Here is a 15,835-nt window from a genome sequence, read left to right as displayed (position 1 = left end):
ATACCTGTCTGGACACAGATTAATACAAGGGATTTTGAGATCAGGTGGAGGAGCAGTGATTCAGCTGTAAACAAATCCACCTTTATTCCCAGATGTTTCTAGATTTACCAAGACTAGAAAAAGACAAAAAGATGCTGAAAATTTTAACTTCTCTGAAAGGCATTCCAGTGTAATTCTCTTAAACAAAAGCAAACCATTTTAGTATCTTTATTTGGGGCGATGTCAAACTGGGGGGGGAGAGGAGAAATAATTCATAAAATCCTGCATGATTCTCAGAAGTATCAGTTACTGGATTTATCTTCCCTACAGTTTCAATTAAGTATTTTCATTTCGTGTTGAAGTTTGAAATGCTGTATTGTGGGATTTAATGCATTTACTTACCAGTACTTCAATGGGAGCTCCCCCCTCCCCACCGTCCCCTGACTTTCTTGTTACTTAATCTCATTTAATTTAGTTTGAATTTGATTGATACATAAAAGGCAGCTTCGCCCCACTTTTCCACTGCTCCTTTGTACTGAAGTGCTACGCACTAGAAAGCAATATGTTTATCCTTATTATCATATCAATAAGGATCTAAAATATTTGGCTTTTCTGCTGAATAATCTGTCAAATAAAAAAGGCAGTGATTACTTAGTTTGATTATTTATTTTAGTAATAACTTTTTCCCATTGACAATGCCTTTTCATTCATTAACAGTTTAATTAATGACACCAAGTTTCAAGTGACAGTCTTGTGGCCTTGGATCCTGAGACATATTCTTGTCCTTAGCGGTGTGTGTGGTTGCACTGCACTAACAATACAATTTAACAGGATTTTGGTAAGGTAGTACTATATAAACCTAGATAGGTCTCTGCTCTGTAAACCAGTGGATATGGGAGAGCGAATGCAGAATAGCTTGAATACTCACACATTACAGATACTAAAGTTGATAAATCTTGGACTGGCATTCTGGAGCACCACTTGCTGTCTAGTATGAGATAATACTTGCTTCGATAGCTGCAAATATGAAAATTTGGGGCAGGTTGTGACAATAGTACAAATTTATCAGTATGAGAAGTACATGCACTCATATCACAGTTGGATTTCTCCATGGTCAGTTATGAATAAGGTAACTAATAACAAATTACAGTGTCACGAATAAAACCTGACAGACTGTGCAAAATTAATGGAGAGTGTAACCAACCCTATGGAAGTCCCTCATCTGTCTGGAAGATCCATAATACAAAATATGTTCTCCCAGTTTGGGTGGGAAAGGAAGACTTTGATAATTACACCAATATGGGCCTCTCATGTCAGGAACCCTGAAGTTGGTTAATCCCTCTTCCCGTTCTCAAAGAGCATGGGCATGAGTTGAGACATTTGGCGCTTGTAGGCTTTAGCTGGGGGAGGGGGGAGGTTGGGTTTATGCCATCCCTTTGACTATGGAGAAAATCTTCTCAAAGATTATTTTGCACCAGAGTTAGGGAGAGATGATTTTGTTAATAGTTTGAGCTGATGGCTGAACAGGTCCTAAGTCAGTCTCCAGTGGTGCAAATGGGTATGTGCCCAAGCATTACTCCATCAGTTATCTCTGGTTTACAGGGCTGAAAGTTTCTGCCATTTGCCAGTGCATCAAAAATGTGCAGGTTTTGGAAATGGAATTCAGTTTGAGAATTGCTGGCCTTCAGCAAGTGTATTGGAAAAACGACTGCAGATACGGGGAACACCGAAGGATGTGTTAGTTTCTTTAAGAGATGTAGATCACTTCCTGGCAGCGGCCAGCCACAGTACATCTGTTTTATCACAGTGTGTGAATATCTAATAATTTTAAGTATACTAAAAGCCTCAGTTTGCGTAATGTTTGAGCAGGAGGGGTAGAGCAGTTTCTGGGTTTAGTGTTTTCATAGGCTGTGTGCTGCATTTACTGTTTTGTAATTGAAAAAGTGAAGCATTTCTCTTTGGAATTTAGCAGCGAAGATTTTATTTTGACCATATTTTTTTCTAGGATTGGTTTCGTGGTTGGGGGGGGGGGGGGGAGCGTGTGTTTGTTTGGGTTCTTTTTTGTTGGTTAATTTGGGGAAAACTTGAATCTTGACTATATTTTGGTTTTAATAAGCCTGTTGCTTAATTATTTTAGGCAAGCTACACTTGCAGATAGCTGAGAGCACTGTAAATGTGATTTGGTTTAATTAAACAATAGACATAGACATTTGCTGGTCTGTACCCTGATGCTGGTGTTTGCTTTGTTTGATCTTGGGCTTTCTCAACACTGTTGGGGTTTTATTTGGTTTTGCATTTTTCCCACTGGAAACTGCTTCAAAGTCGATGTTGCAATACAAGGCTTTCCAAAGCATACAGATAGCTAGAAGGTCCAACAACTCAGTAGCTTGCTTGCAGCAGTAACTGATATATTTTAACACCTTTTATGGATGTCATTATAATTACCTGTACAGTGTATTAATCATGTCTCTAACACATTTAAAATAGTCATAAACCATATGGTAAGATTTAATTAATTTAAAATGCTCCATCTAATATAAAGTGCAGCCAAATATTACATATTTTCTAAAGTTAATGAGCCTGAGAGAGGTCGGCTGTGCTGAGATTGGTGAAGCACATCACAAATACGCTTCCAGCACCACCATGTTGGCTCAGGTACCTCAGTACTCTGGAAGACTCAAAGATGGTTGCTTTCAAATGCTAACGATGAAACCATGTATTTGTAAGTCTTTCTCCCCCAGATAAGATGCTTTTGTCTGTTGCTCTAACAGGTGACTTGTTATATCTTGTAATTTGCATCTGTTAATGTCATTATTGCATCACCTTTGCCCAGAGGAAGTGGATCTCAGCTACAGCATGAAGTGTTGAAACACCTTTTTTATAAGAGAATACAAAATTCAATTCAAAATAGTTAAGAAAAGCAACTAAAAGTTGCATTTATACCTAGATGTTTAATTGTAAAGAGCAGTGCAGCTCTGGAAGGAATCCATGTAAAATGCACTCTCCATGTGGCTGTAAGGGTTAGGTGAACTTGCTGTTAGGGCAGGGAGCACCATAACTACAGAGCCATGATAGACTCCCACTGCTGTGGTCTGCAGTTAGTGAACATGGTTTTTGAGGATCGGAGAAGTTAAGGGTGAAAGATGAGATCACTGAACCCATCAAACTTGAGTCATGTGCTGCTGCCCTTGTTTACCAGCTTAATCATTGTCTGAAATACAGATTCAGCTGTATTGCTATTTCAAAAAAACCAAACCCTTGCAACACTGTATTATTTATAATACACCAGTATAAATAATTAATGGCAATGCAGCTTACTGAAGCATATACCTTTTATGGGCCAACTTTTATTTTGGGAATGCAATTAACTTTTAAGATGGCGCATTCACCAGGGCTGTCCTAGCCGTGCTACTTGCACATCTTCACAGGCTTGCCCTGCAGCAGTTTTGAGCTGTGTTACCCTTCATCAGCTACCACAGCACATATGGAGCTTCACATGAAGAATTGCTTATGCTGGACTGTTAGCTACAGTGCATGAAGATCAGAAGGAATCTGTTGTTTTCAAGTGAGCTTTCTGCTTTTCCCAGGCTTGACACAAGCCTTGAGAAGAAAGGCAGTGATCCGAGCTTCCACCTAACACAGCAGGCTTCCCCACCTACTTTTTGTAGTACACATTTAACTATAGAGAACTGAATCTCAGTTGGGACAAATGATGGAGCTCCATTAATACTCATCTGCCTCAAGTATGTTACAAAAAGCAGCAGGGGTGTGTATTTAATTAATTTTGCAGGTTAACAATGAAGTACCTGTAAGTGAGAAGGTGAAATCTTCCTGACTCTTCTGAGAAATGGACGATAGCAATGTTAAGTTCTGTGGCATTTGCTGCCTTCTCAGCTGCTAGTTTGACACCTGTGTAAGACTGCAACTAATGTGGTTAGAGGTTTGCCTGGAATGTTAATGTTGTTTGCTGTTCTGCTGATTGTGTGTGTGGGTGTCTGGGGCATTTCCAAAATACCTTTTAGCTAAGATGCTTACGGAACTGACATAACAGCCTCACTGTGATTCATTTGGTGCCTTTGAAATGGAGTGATGGGTTCTGAGAGAGAAGCTCTGAAGGTTTTTTGACTTAGGTGTATCAGGAAAAAGTTTACTTTTTTTGGTTAATTAATCTGGATGTTTTTATATACAGTTAATTATATAGCTGCTCCAGGTTATCCTAGGGAACACTTGGTAGAAGGCTCTGCATCTAAGGATATGACAGATGGGAGGTCTGGAAATAGGGAAAGAGGGAGTCACATTAGCCTTACCTTTGCATTCCTTCAGTGCTGTTGTCTAGGATGTCATCTCTGCTGTTGGGATGTCATGCTCTTCTGTGTCAGTACTGTGGGTCTTATTTTGCCCACATTTTAAACATCTCTCTGGTTTGTTCCGTGCTGTCTGTTAGGCATGACTCTCACTGGCAGAGTCTATGCGGGGTGGCCTCCCAGTCCTTCCACAAAGCATACCTCTGTGATGTCTGCAGGCCACTCCTGCTCAGCATCGCTGGTAAACTGAGACAGAAGTCTGCAGCAGTGTGAAGTCTCGGTTTGCTTTCTAAACACATATGAAGTTTGTACTTGCTTGGGAAGAACCCTAGTGTAGAGAGTCAGTTGTGCAAGTGAGCTATTGACATCAGTGCAGTCAGAGCTAGGCTTCATCCATGAATCCTGAGAAGTGAAAATGTGGATTGTTTATGAACAGTTCTACTGTATCACATTACTAATGGCAAATGGTTATTTCAAAGTTACTGGGCAAGGCGCGTGGTCCAATCTAGTCAGATGCATTTTAGATTGCCAACCATCAGGCTAGTGAATGATACAGTTGTACATACCTCTGTAGCTGTGTGAGGAATAAAGTATTTTGTCTACAAACCAATGCTGAATCTTTTAAAATCTCTTCATAATTTTGTAGAATCAAGTTATTAAAGGATGGAGGACTAAGAATAGCCAACGTGACCAAAGCTGATGCTGGAAGCTACACATGCCTGGCAACAAACCAGTTTGGAACAGCCAGTGGCTCAACAAACTTAATAGTTACTGGTAGGTGAGCTGGGATGGAGGGTCATCTGCGAGGTGTTGTAAACTGAACTGCAAATTCGGCAGCAGAATTGTGTGTGTAGAGTCTGCGTTTCCCTATTGGAAAAATAATACTAAATGTGGTGGAAAGTAAAGACTGAGAAGTTGCGAATTTAACGATATAAAAAGATAAAAAGATCTTTGTTAGAAATCTTTTATTAGTTGAGAGGAAAGAGACTGGGGGATTTTTGTTGAGAAGTACGTCTCAGATGTGAGGGAGTTCTGAAGGCTTTTTCTCCCTTCTCTCCCTTATCTAAGTACTAAATAGTGCAATTGTGCTTTTTAAGTTTGGGGGATTTTTAGTTTGTTGGGGAAAAGAAATACGGGAATATAAAAAAATATTTGAGGTAATTCTGTATTCCAGTCCAAAATCTGTTTAGGCCAAAGGAACTGTATGCTGTGTGCTTATGGAAACAGATGTGGTAGAAACTCCATCTGCAAGGAGCATTCAGAGACTCCATTGGCAGTAAAATAGAAAGTCTTTCAAAAGCAAATTGTATACATAATTTCCAAAGGGGTTCTTGTCCCTTCCTATAAATCATCCATTACTTGCTGCTGTCAGATACTGGACTGAAAGGACCAGTAGACTATGAAGTTTATCTGAAGATTTTTTTTTCTCATTATCTTCTTCTTAAAGACTGGAGTATCTGAAAGATCTTCCAAACTCTGAATAATCTAATATCCTACTGCATTACATATCCTATTTATCTCATAGATCCAAACAGAGTTATTTTGTTCAGTGAATTAACAGCTTCACATTTTCAGACTGTGCTCCTAAATGATTCATGTCCCATTTTATACAAATAATAGAATTATGTACAAAGGAGCTCTAGAATTAAATTTTATTTATAGTATTTACAGTCCTTGGCATTTTTCCTCATTAATGTGATTCTGGAATAACAAGCAGCTTTTCTTAATGACTGTACTTATGTTCTATGCAATATATAGACCCAGATATCTAATGTGTTGTACCCTATGTGGATTGCCTCTAGTTTCCGGATTTTATTAACTCCTTCTCTCACTCCTACTTCTTAATCTTCCCAGTGGCTGCTGCTACAGCTTCCTGCCCTAAAATGTGGGTGTTACTGCTGAGAACCACACATGCTCTTGAACAGCAGTTTCATTGCTGTGGGTTACAGTGCATTTAGCTTTGTAAAGTGTAAAGTATATTGGCCTGTACATAGCAGGTCAAAATTTGCCTTTTCAATGTCAAGTAGCTCCTGCTGGTAAATGTGCAAGGACACAATGCCCCAACAAGAGGGGTCAGGCAGCAGCATTTATATCCCAGCTGCATAATTTGAACTGCCTGTCATTAATCAGATTTGAAGTACTTGGTAGGATATTAGTAGCAATCAAAGCTCAGCAGTACAGGAATCCAGTAACTGATACTTCTGCTCTCAACAGAGCCAACAAGGATTATTCTGGCACCTTCCAACATGGATGTCACTGTCGGAGAAAGCGTCGTCTTGCCTTGCCAGGTTCAGCACGATCCTATACTGGACATCAGCTTCACCTGGTATTTCAATGGAACACTCACTGATTTCAAGAAGGACGCTTCCCATTTTGAGAAGGTTGGAGGGGTGAGTTGCCAACACCTTCTCATTTGCCTTATGGATGTATTCAGCATAGCAAGGCTCGATTCTTTTCTTTTTTCAACACAGTAGAAATAGGACTTGGAGCATTGTGTGCAGTTCTGGTGTCCTCAACATAAAAAGGACATGGAACTGTTGGAACAAGTCCAGAGGAGGGCCACGAGGATGATCAGGGGACTGGAGCACCTCCCATATGAAGATAGGCTGAGAAAGTTGGGGCAGTTCAGCCTGCAGAAGGCTGCATGGAGACCTCATAGCAGCCTTCCAGTATCTGAAGGGGGCCTACATGGGTGCTGGAAAGGGTCTTCACTAGGGACTGTAGTGATAGGACAAGGGGTAATGGGTTCAAACTTAAACAGGGGAAGTTTAGATTGGGTATAAGGAAGTAGTTCTTTACTGTTAGGGTGGTGAGACACTGGAATGGGTTGCCCAGGGAGGTTGTGAATGCTCCATCCCTGGCGGTGTTCAAGGCCAGGCTGGACAGAGCTTTGGGTGACATGGTTTAGTGTGAGATATCCCTGCCCATGGCAGGGGGGTTGGAACTTGATGATCTTAAGGTCCTTTCCAACCCTAACTATTCTATGACTCTATGATGTTTCTCCTCTCGTGGGCCTGTAGAATTTTCTTTTGTATCGGAGGGAAATCATTCACTGAGCTAGCTTGCTGCCCGTAACCCATTGTTCAGAAACCTGGTATTATAGACCTGATGTATTGTAAGTTCCTTCCTCTGTTTCTCCATCTGACCCCACATGATTTTACTTAAGATCACATAAAACACAGCACTGAGAAATTAAGGAACTTGACACAGACTTTGTGAACTTCAGCCTAAACCTGAACAAAACCATCTCATCTTTCCTTATTTTTCCTGCACTTGCATCACTTTGTATCCCTCAATATTCTGCCTGAGCCTCCTCAGGTGAGAAGCCACATATCTCATTAAATATTTCCAGTGCAGAGATGCTGTGACGGGTAGGGTGACATGGATAGTTTTTAGAATTTAGCCTTCTAACCAAAACATGAAAAGTAAGCCATTAAGACAGATGAAGGATGTATCAAGAGAATGAAATTAATTACAACAAAAGATCTTGCCCAGCAAAAGCCATGGCCAAGTGAAAACAAAACAAGCATGAAACTGGCCATTATAAGCCTTCATAAAGTTTCCTTTCACATATTCTTGCCCGACCTCTCCTGCTACAGAGGAAGAGCAGCGGGTTAGACACTACTGCCATTGAAACTGACATTTCAGCACCTAACTCTTTTTGCCTGTAAAACCTCAAATATTTAGCATTTAATCAGCAGGCACCAAAAGCACAGAGCGGTCTGCAGTTTGCAATTGATTATATATAAGTGCATGTGGAGATGATGAGATTTCCTTGTAGGAGCCATGAGATATTCATATATCATGTACATTCTCACAGAAATGTTCTGGGAATTAGGAACTGACCATCTGTCATGCTGTAATGGGAATGCTCCGATTTCATAGCCCGTTACCTCCCAGTATTGCTGCATGGGCTTTATTTATTTAGTAATATTTCCCCCCACTGTACTCTGATTGTGTACACAAACAGTAATATTGGATAGGGAAGGTTAAAAACGTACCAAAACCTGGCTGTGACAGCTCTACTGGCTCAATTAAGGCTTCAAAAGCTGACTGGAAAATGCAGTGCTTTTTCTCACTACAAGTTCCGCCTTTTTCCTAAAAACAAACACAGACATAATTCCAAATCAAAGTCTTGTTTAGGTGTGGGGTTTTTTCACATTTCCCCCACATACACACACAAAATCCTCAGTCAGTGCTGAATTAAAATCCAGGGTGAGTATTGCCTGACTCAGAACTCTGAATCTACAACATGTTACTTGGAAGTTTGTCTTTAGGGACATATAGAAATGGAATATAGACATTATAGGTTTGGTTTTTTTCTTAACCTTTATTTGTGTAAAGAGGGATTGAAGCTTGTTAGTACGTTACCAAGAGAGCCACAAAAACATTTTATGGGCTTTGTATCACACTGGGGTCAGTGGAATAATTTCATCTGGAGTTACATGTGGGTCATGGTAAGTAAATACGTATAAATATGTTCTAACTCTTCCAATAGTTGCTGTGTGTATTTGTTAAATGAGAATCTCTCTGCAAAAGTAACTCCAGCTTTCTTGGTTGTAAACATGGCTAAAGGAAAACAGTTTTTCAGTGGATAGATTTCTGTGTAGTGATGTCTTGGAAGTCTCTGTCACGCATGCCTGAGGTCTCCGACATGTAGTAGTTAGCAGGAATGTTATGGGACCACCACCTGGTCTTACAGATGGTCAGAAAAATATAGGATGTAACACTGTCTTACTGCTCTTTTTCGGGTTGTTTCTTGTTTTGTCAGACACGTGATTTACACACAGAGTATGGCAAGCCAAGCAGATGCCAAATTTTGAACAGACTGCCTCTAAACTGTTTCAGGTTATCACCTGCACATGGAGCCCAGCAATGGCTGAGGTGGTTACGCAGTCAGGAGGAGGAAAAGCAGTTTCAGCAGCTGTTCATACTGCTTGGGCTTCTCTGTATTTGTATTCTGTGTAGTGTGGAGAAAGGAAGGTGATCTTACTGTCACTTGGACTTGTCCATGCTGACATATTCAGTCTGGCTAGGCAGGAGTGCAGATATCACTGATGATCTGCAGAGCCATGGGAGGGGAGGGTGCTGGCTACACTGGAGGTTTTTGCTGCTGCAGGTCTCTGTGTTTTCCCCAATACTTTGGGATTCTTCCCCCAAATATCCACAAATTATTTAAATGCAGTGATAATATTTTGGTGGGGTTTATTTCCAGTAAAATTACTCTATTTTACAGTCACCTTTGTCAAAATGTTTTAGACTTGGTTTCCTAAAGTAAGTTTGTGTGGAACATGATTTGCTTGTGAGTATGCATTGCTGCTGTTGGTCATTGCCTGAATATCCACTTAGATGGATTTTAGATTGCCTTCAACACAACTTCTAATGTGTTGTACACAATCACTGCTCAATTGTCCTGCAAATGCTTACATCTGTGCTTTCACAGACCAGCCATTGTGTTTATACAAACATGGAAGGGGATCAGGCAGCATTGGTTTCAGCTTGTGTTGATCAGAGTGAGGCATTGCACTGTTGAAATAATGGGTGTTAAACAAAGGAAAATAATCAAATGGTTGGAAAGGTGGTTATTTTTTTTTTTTCCCAAGATTAAAATAAACTCCAGATTCGTGTCTTCCCCTTTCTCGCAGCGTACTCTGCATCCCGGAATCTGTCATGTGGCTGGAGTAGCTGAAAATACCACAAACCAGGGTTCTGTCCTCAGGTGAAATGCTGCTTCTCCAGAAAACTAAAAAAAAACCAAAAAAACCCCACCAAAACCAACAAAGCCACCACACTTTTTAACATTCAGACCTGAGAGATTTTCCTCTGAAAGGAAACAAATAGTATACAGTAGTCTTAACATGATATGAAGTTGCAGTTATCACTCGAGTTTTATGGATGTTTCCCTTGATTCAGGAGATCAACCATGTGCCATGACATATGTAAGTCAATGGGAGAAAATGACCAAAGATTAACTGTTCATGAAGAACAAAGAACAGAACTTTACATTTATAAAATGGGGAATTTAGCCTAAAATGTACAACCTGTAAATGAAGATGTGCTTGCAATAAATAATCTGTGGGAATGCACCAAATTCAGCTTCGCCTTTTACCTATTTGAACTCCTTAAAAATCTGTGATAACCAGACATGCAAATTTTGTCTAGAAGTAAAAACTGGTTAATGGTCACAGAAACCAGGTTTTTCTCTTCCTTGGGGTTTTGAGGGAAATGGTTGGTCCCAGGGCACTAACTTTCTTCATGGTTCAGGAGGTGCATTCCCAGTATGAGCTAACTGTGATGTAGCTTGCTTCTCCCCTAAAAGAGGGAGGAAAATGCTTACAGACAACTACCATGGAGCAGCTGATAATAACCTGCTATCCTGCAGGCTCCCTGCCAGTGCAATTTTGGAGCAACTCTATCTTCCACATTTTTGGTTGATTTCTTTTCTGTTTACAAACACAATGTTAATATTAAATTACAAGGTAGTACATTTACGTTAATCAGAACTGTGGTTTTCAACAGAGTGCGTCGGGAGATTTAATGATTAGAAACATCCAGCTGAAACATAGTGGAAAATATGTTTGTATGGTGAAGACAGAAGTGGATAGTGTAGCATCTGCAGCGGACCTTATCGTACGAGGTAAATTTCAGCTTCAGTTACCATGAATCATATTTTCTAACTTTTTTTATACTGTAGATTACAGAAACAACTGATGCAGATTGCAAACCAAATTCACGGATTACTGATGAATGACTGTGAATTATGTCATTCTGCCTTGCAGTTAGGGAGAATTGTAGCTCAGTTTTTAATTGGAAGCCTAATTTTTCCTAGAGAAACTAAGAGCTGGAGGATATAATTTTGAGTACACATCCTTCCTCACTGACAGTCCCACAGATCACTGACAGGAGGGAACTCTGTGCTGGCAGCTGTGAGCCTCTGCAGACTGAACCATTGGGGTTGGTGACTCCAGAATCCTGCCCAGAATTGGGCAACGGCTGCCACAGCCTTGGAGAGGCTTTGTCCTAGGGACCCGCTGTAGTTTAAAGCTTATAACACAGGCTTATTCCTTGTCATTCAGAGCTGATATGCTCAGAGTTAAACCAGAACTGTAGATTTCTTTGCTGATGATACAGCTGCATTGCAAGAGAAGAGCTTTGGTCTTTGAAAAAGCACATTGTATGATTGACACTTACTTAGTATATTTTAAAATATGCCAGATATTTTTAATTGCTGATGTACTGTTAGTTATTTCAGTCTTTGCTGGAGACATTTTTGCCAGGACACCCAGAAGTGGCATTTTCCAGAAGGCAGTAGAAAGCTTGCCTGACAGAATTGCTGCTCAGGGTGCTGATCAGATGTTGTGCTGAAAAATTGCTCCAGTGCATTGTACAGTAAAGCAGCCGTAGATAACAAATGGCAGACTGCAGAGATGTATTAGTAGATTAAAGGGAACATAGAGGGATCATGCTGAACAAAGGTTCTTGTAAAAAACAAAGCTCTGCCGCCTGTGCTGCAGTTCAGAGTATTTCAGAATTAGATTAGCAGAGTTAAGTTTAGTGAATGTAAAACAATAATTACAAGTGTTCTTATTCCAAGCTGAATTGTTTTCTTCCCCCCACGGTGCTGATAAAATGGCAATCCATACTGCTCTATTAGTGATTTCCAGGGTACCGGCTTTACAAAAGACCGTGTGTTTTTCAATCTGATTCTAGGCTTACCTGGGCCCCCTGAACATGTGAAAGTGGATGAAATAACTGATACCACAGCTCAGATCTCCTGGCAAGAAGGCACAGATAATCACAGTCCAGTAACCACTTACACCATACAAGCAAGGACGCCCTTTTCAGTTGGCTGGCAGCGAGTTACAACAGGTAAAACACAATCCTTGTCACAGGCTCTGTTGCAATGTTTTTGACCAAGGACACTATATGCTTAGTTTCCTTTTTCTTCCTTCTTTTTGTTTTTAATAGTTCCAGATGTGATCGATGGGAAAACATTCACAACCACAGTAGTGGATTTAAATCCTTGGGTTGAATATGAATTTCGTGTAGTTGCCAGTAACAAAATAGGCGGTGGAGAACCTAGTTTACCATCAGAAAAAGTAAGAACTGAAGAGGCAGGTTAGTGGGTTCTTTTATTTGCTTTTAATTTAAGAATCTTGAATATTAACAAAATAAAGCATTCATATCCTTGGCTCTTTGCAGACAAGCTTGGAAATGACATTGAATATAAAAGCCTGTAACTAGCTTGTTCATGATTTTTCCATTTAGCTGTGGGACAGTTTGTGTTGCATTACTGAACATCACAGAAGCATAACATCTAAATACATTTAAACTGTATTTAGTATGCCAAAGCCTGTCAGTTCAGGCAGAGCTGCAGAGTCTGAGGGTATAAATAGTTGGAAAGAGGTTAATTTTGATTGATAGGGTTTTTTCAATCCTAGTGTTTGATCAGTGTACACCTTCCCTGTAATAAGCAGGTGGCTCAAAAGAACACAGCAATTAAAGCCCCAGGAGTTTACTTGGAATAAGGCCATTGCCCAATACCTCTGCATAAGTTAACTCTATTATAAAAAATGAAGCAGGCCTGCAGTTTCTAGAAGTTCATAAGCATTAGTGGAATAGTCTGTGAGCTAGTGAGGGTTCTTTGAGTGCTCAGTAAAGCAGTGGCCTGCCTGGTGGTGGAGAGCACCAAGGGGAATGCAGGACAGGGCTGGAGTGCTACACGACTGCCCACCCTGCCTTAATTTGCAGAAGCAATACGAGTACCACCAGGTTAACATTATATGATATCGTATCATGTCATATCTTATACTGACACTGTGTAGACAGCTGTATGTTTCCTTTTCACAGTTCCTGAAATTCCCCCCTCGGAAGTCAGTGGGGGAGGAGGCAGCAGGTCTGAACTGGTCATAACATGGGATGTAAGTTTTCTGGCAAGCAAGTTCCTTCAGAGAATAACTGTTTTCATTTGAACTCTTAAATGATGAATTTCCCTGGCTCCAGCAGCTTCCCAGCTAGGATGTATACGTGCTCAGTAACATTCATACTGTGAGCTGTGTGCGTTTGCCTTCCCTTTGTCATGTGATAGTGTCCTAGGTGGCAATCAGTAGGAAATTCAGGTAGTTTGAGATTGTTTATGTTCTCAAACAAATGTTAATGCTAAAAGGGGGCAGGAGGGTGGGAAGAAGAAGGGGCATTGCTCAAAGGCTGCGCTAAAGAATTTATGCTTTTCAGTGCAAATGTGCAGTTCTTGCTTTCCTACCATTAACTCTGGATGTGTTAGCCAGTACAATCAGATAGTACTTTATATTATGTAACCCTGCCTTAATGCGTTAAAAATGTTAGCATTCTGTTACTAACATTGACTACTCTGTGTGGCTATCTATCTATCTAGTCTTTATCACATTAGAGGATATTATATGCCACTATATAAAGGATTCTGTAAGAGTTGACTCAGTAATTAATTATTCATTTTTTAAGAAGTATGGATTGTGAAATTGAAAAAAAACCCAAACTGTAGTTATTGAAGAGCGTCTTAAACCAGGCTGCTTAGTGAAAACAAGGAATATACCTGAAAGTCGTTCTCTTACTGGAATGCAAACCTTAAACTAGGTTTAAAGGAACACGTTTTGCTCTGCAGTATCAGAGCTAATTTGCTGATGGGCAAGATCCCAAATGCAGTACCAGAACCTGGTTACTATCATGTATGTTTGTCAGTACTTTCTTTCTGCCAAACATGTTCAGTGGTGGATGTTCTATCACAAATTTAATGTCATCTGCTGCTTTTCTCACAGCCCATCCCTGAAGAGTTACAAAATGGAGAAGGATTTGGCTATGTTGTTGCCTTCCGCCCGTTTGGCACCACAACTTGGATACAGACTGTGGTCACCTCTCCTGACACACCAAGATACGTCTTTAGGAATGAAAGCATCCTGCCCTTTTCACCGTATGAAGTCAAAGTTGGTGTCTATAACAATAAAGGAGAAGGGCCGTTTAGTTCAGTGACCACTGTTTTTTCAGCTGAAGAAGGTATGTGGATTGAGTTATCTCCAGACTGAGTTACTTCCAGATATTTAATCTGAGATGTTTCATCAGAGAATCCAGCAACAGTTAATAGAAATTAGATCAGTTTGAATACAGATATGTTTATTTCTACAGTCACTGGTGCTGCTGGTCACCTCTCATTTATTGATTTCTGAATACAGAGCCTAGCGTAGCACCCTCCGGTGTATCTGCGACCAGTCTGTCATCCTCAGTCATTGAGGTTTCCTGGACAGCCATTCCTTGGAAGATGAGTAGTGGAAGGTTACTTGGCTATGAGGTAAGCTCGTTTAAAACACAATCCCATTTCTAAAGGAGCCAGAAGGGTCATGCGGGCTGAAGGACAGCAGCACAAATGTACAATACATTAACAGATGCTGTGCTTCCTTACTGCTCCCCCTACACCCAGAATGAAGATATTTTCTTCCAAGTATCTTTGAAACCAAAGAACACAGAATGAAACTGGGTTTTGCTTTCTGTGCCGATAGCCATACATCTGTCTGACAGTATTTTCAAATTGACATTCTTTCAGAATTACTTCCAGAGAAACTATGTTTTCAGGTACAGGTTTCTGTTTCAAAACAGTTTTAACGTGTTTACTTTTTAAGATAAAGTAATGGTTTTCCTCCTGTCACTGTTTAATTCAAGCAGCATGTAATAGATCAGTTTCCTTTTTCCTGCCGTCACACTGAAAGAACAGCAAGTGTTAGAAGCAGATGGATAAGAATTTATTTTTTTACTCAGTAAGCATTTCTGAACTTTGAATGTATTTCTGCCTTTTTCAGCTGAGAAAAAAAGGCACTTAAAGAGTCAAATGCAGTGCTGTGGATGAATGGTCCATTCGATGCAAGATTTTACATGGTTTTGGTTTATATCTACTAGGTTAGGTACTGGAATAATGGTGAAAAAGAAGAATCTTCAAACAGAGTAAAAGCTGCAGGGAATGAGACATCAGTAAGAATAACAGGTTTGAAGAGCAACTTAGTATACTACACAGCTGTCCGTGCTTACAACAGTGCTGGAGCAGGTCCTTTCAGTGCCACAGTAAATGCTACCACAAAAAAGACACGTAAGTATCTTGAATTTCAAGTGCAGAGAGACATAAAAGTGTTAGCACTTGCTGGAAATGAAAAATAATATGAATCACAACATGTGTAAGTCACCTAAATTTTCATACAGACAAGAGGAGGTAGTTACAAAATTCAGTCAAGTGCAGGTCTTCTATTTTCTACTTTCTGTGACTTAAGCAGGATGAGTAAGTAAAACTCAACAGTGCCAGTTGAGCTGGGAGCTGAAGATCCAGAATTTCTGCATTGACCCTTTATTGTTCTTGTAGTGACTAAAATAATTTTAAAAGAAAAATTTATGTTATATGGAAGGAAAAAAAACAACAACAGAGACTTCCTGAATTTTTCAGGGTTTTCTCTAGCACATGGCCATTGAAATGCAATCCTTTATGTCCATTGTTTCCTCTTGAAGAATCAAAACTTTTACTATTAAGGAGAAATTCA

General features: G+C 40.1%; 1 protein-coding gene across 2 annotated transcripts in view; it reads left to right on the top strand.

Annotated features, from left to right (window-relative positions):
- Positions 1 to 15,835, top strand: part of LOC133216989 (contactin-3-like) — a 104,683-nt gene that overhangs the window by 83,305 nt on the left and 5,543 nt on the right. For both annotated transcript variants that reach the window (XM_061362114.1, XM_061362115.1), the window contains exons 10-18: positions 4,930 to 5,057; positions 6,498 to 6,673; positions 10,803 to 10,920; positions 11,994 to 12,152; positions 12,252 to 12,401; positions 13,134 to 13,204; positions 14,078 to 14,312; positions 14,489 to 14,604; positions 15,207 to 15,393. In XM_061362114.1, coding sequence (XP_061218098.1) covers positions 4,930 to 5,057; positions 6,498 to 6,673; positions 10,803 to 10,920; positions 11,994 to 12,152; positions 12,252 to 12,401; positions 13,134 to 13,204; positions 14,078 to 14,312; positions 14,489 to 14,604; positions 15,207 to 15,393 — 1,340 coding nt within the window. The remainder of the gene's footprint in view (positions 1 to 4,929; positions 5,058 to 6,497; positions 6,674 to 10,802; positions 10,921 to 11,993; positions 12,153 to 12,251; positions 12,402 to 13,133; positions 13,205 to 14,077; positions 14,313 to 14,488; positions 14,605 to 15,206; positions 15,394 to 15,835) is intronic.

The sequence above is a fragment of the Neopsephotus bourkii genome, unplaced genomic scaffold, assembly GCF_033783945.1.
Source record: "Neopsephotus bourkii isolate Nb327-2 ecotype Australia unplaced genomic scaffold, CSIRO-AGI_Nbou_v1 NB_1080, whole genome shotgun sequence".
In the NCBI taxonomy this organism is placed as follows: Eukaryota; Metazoa; Chordata; class Aves; order Psittaciformes; family Psittacidae; genus Neopsephotus; species Neopsephotus bourkii.
Note: the sequence above shows the minus strand (reverse complement) of the source record. Positions and strands in the feature narration are given on the sequence as shown.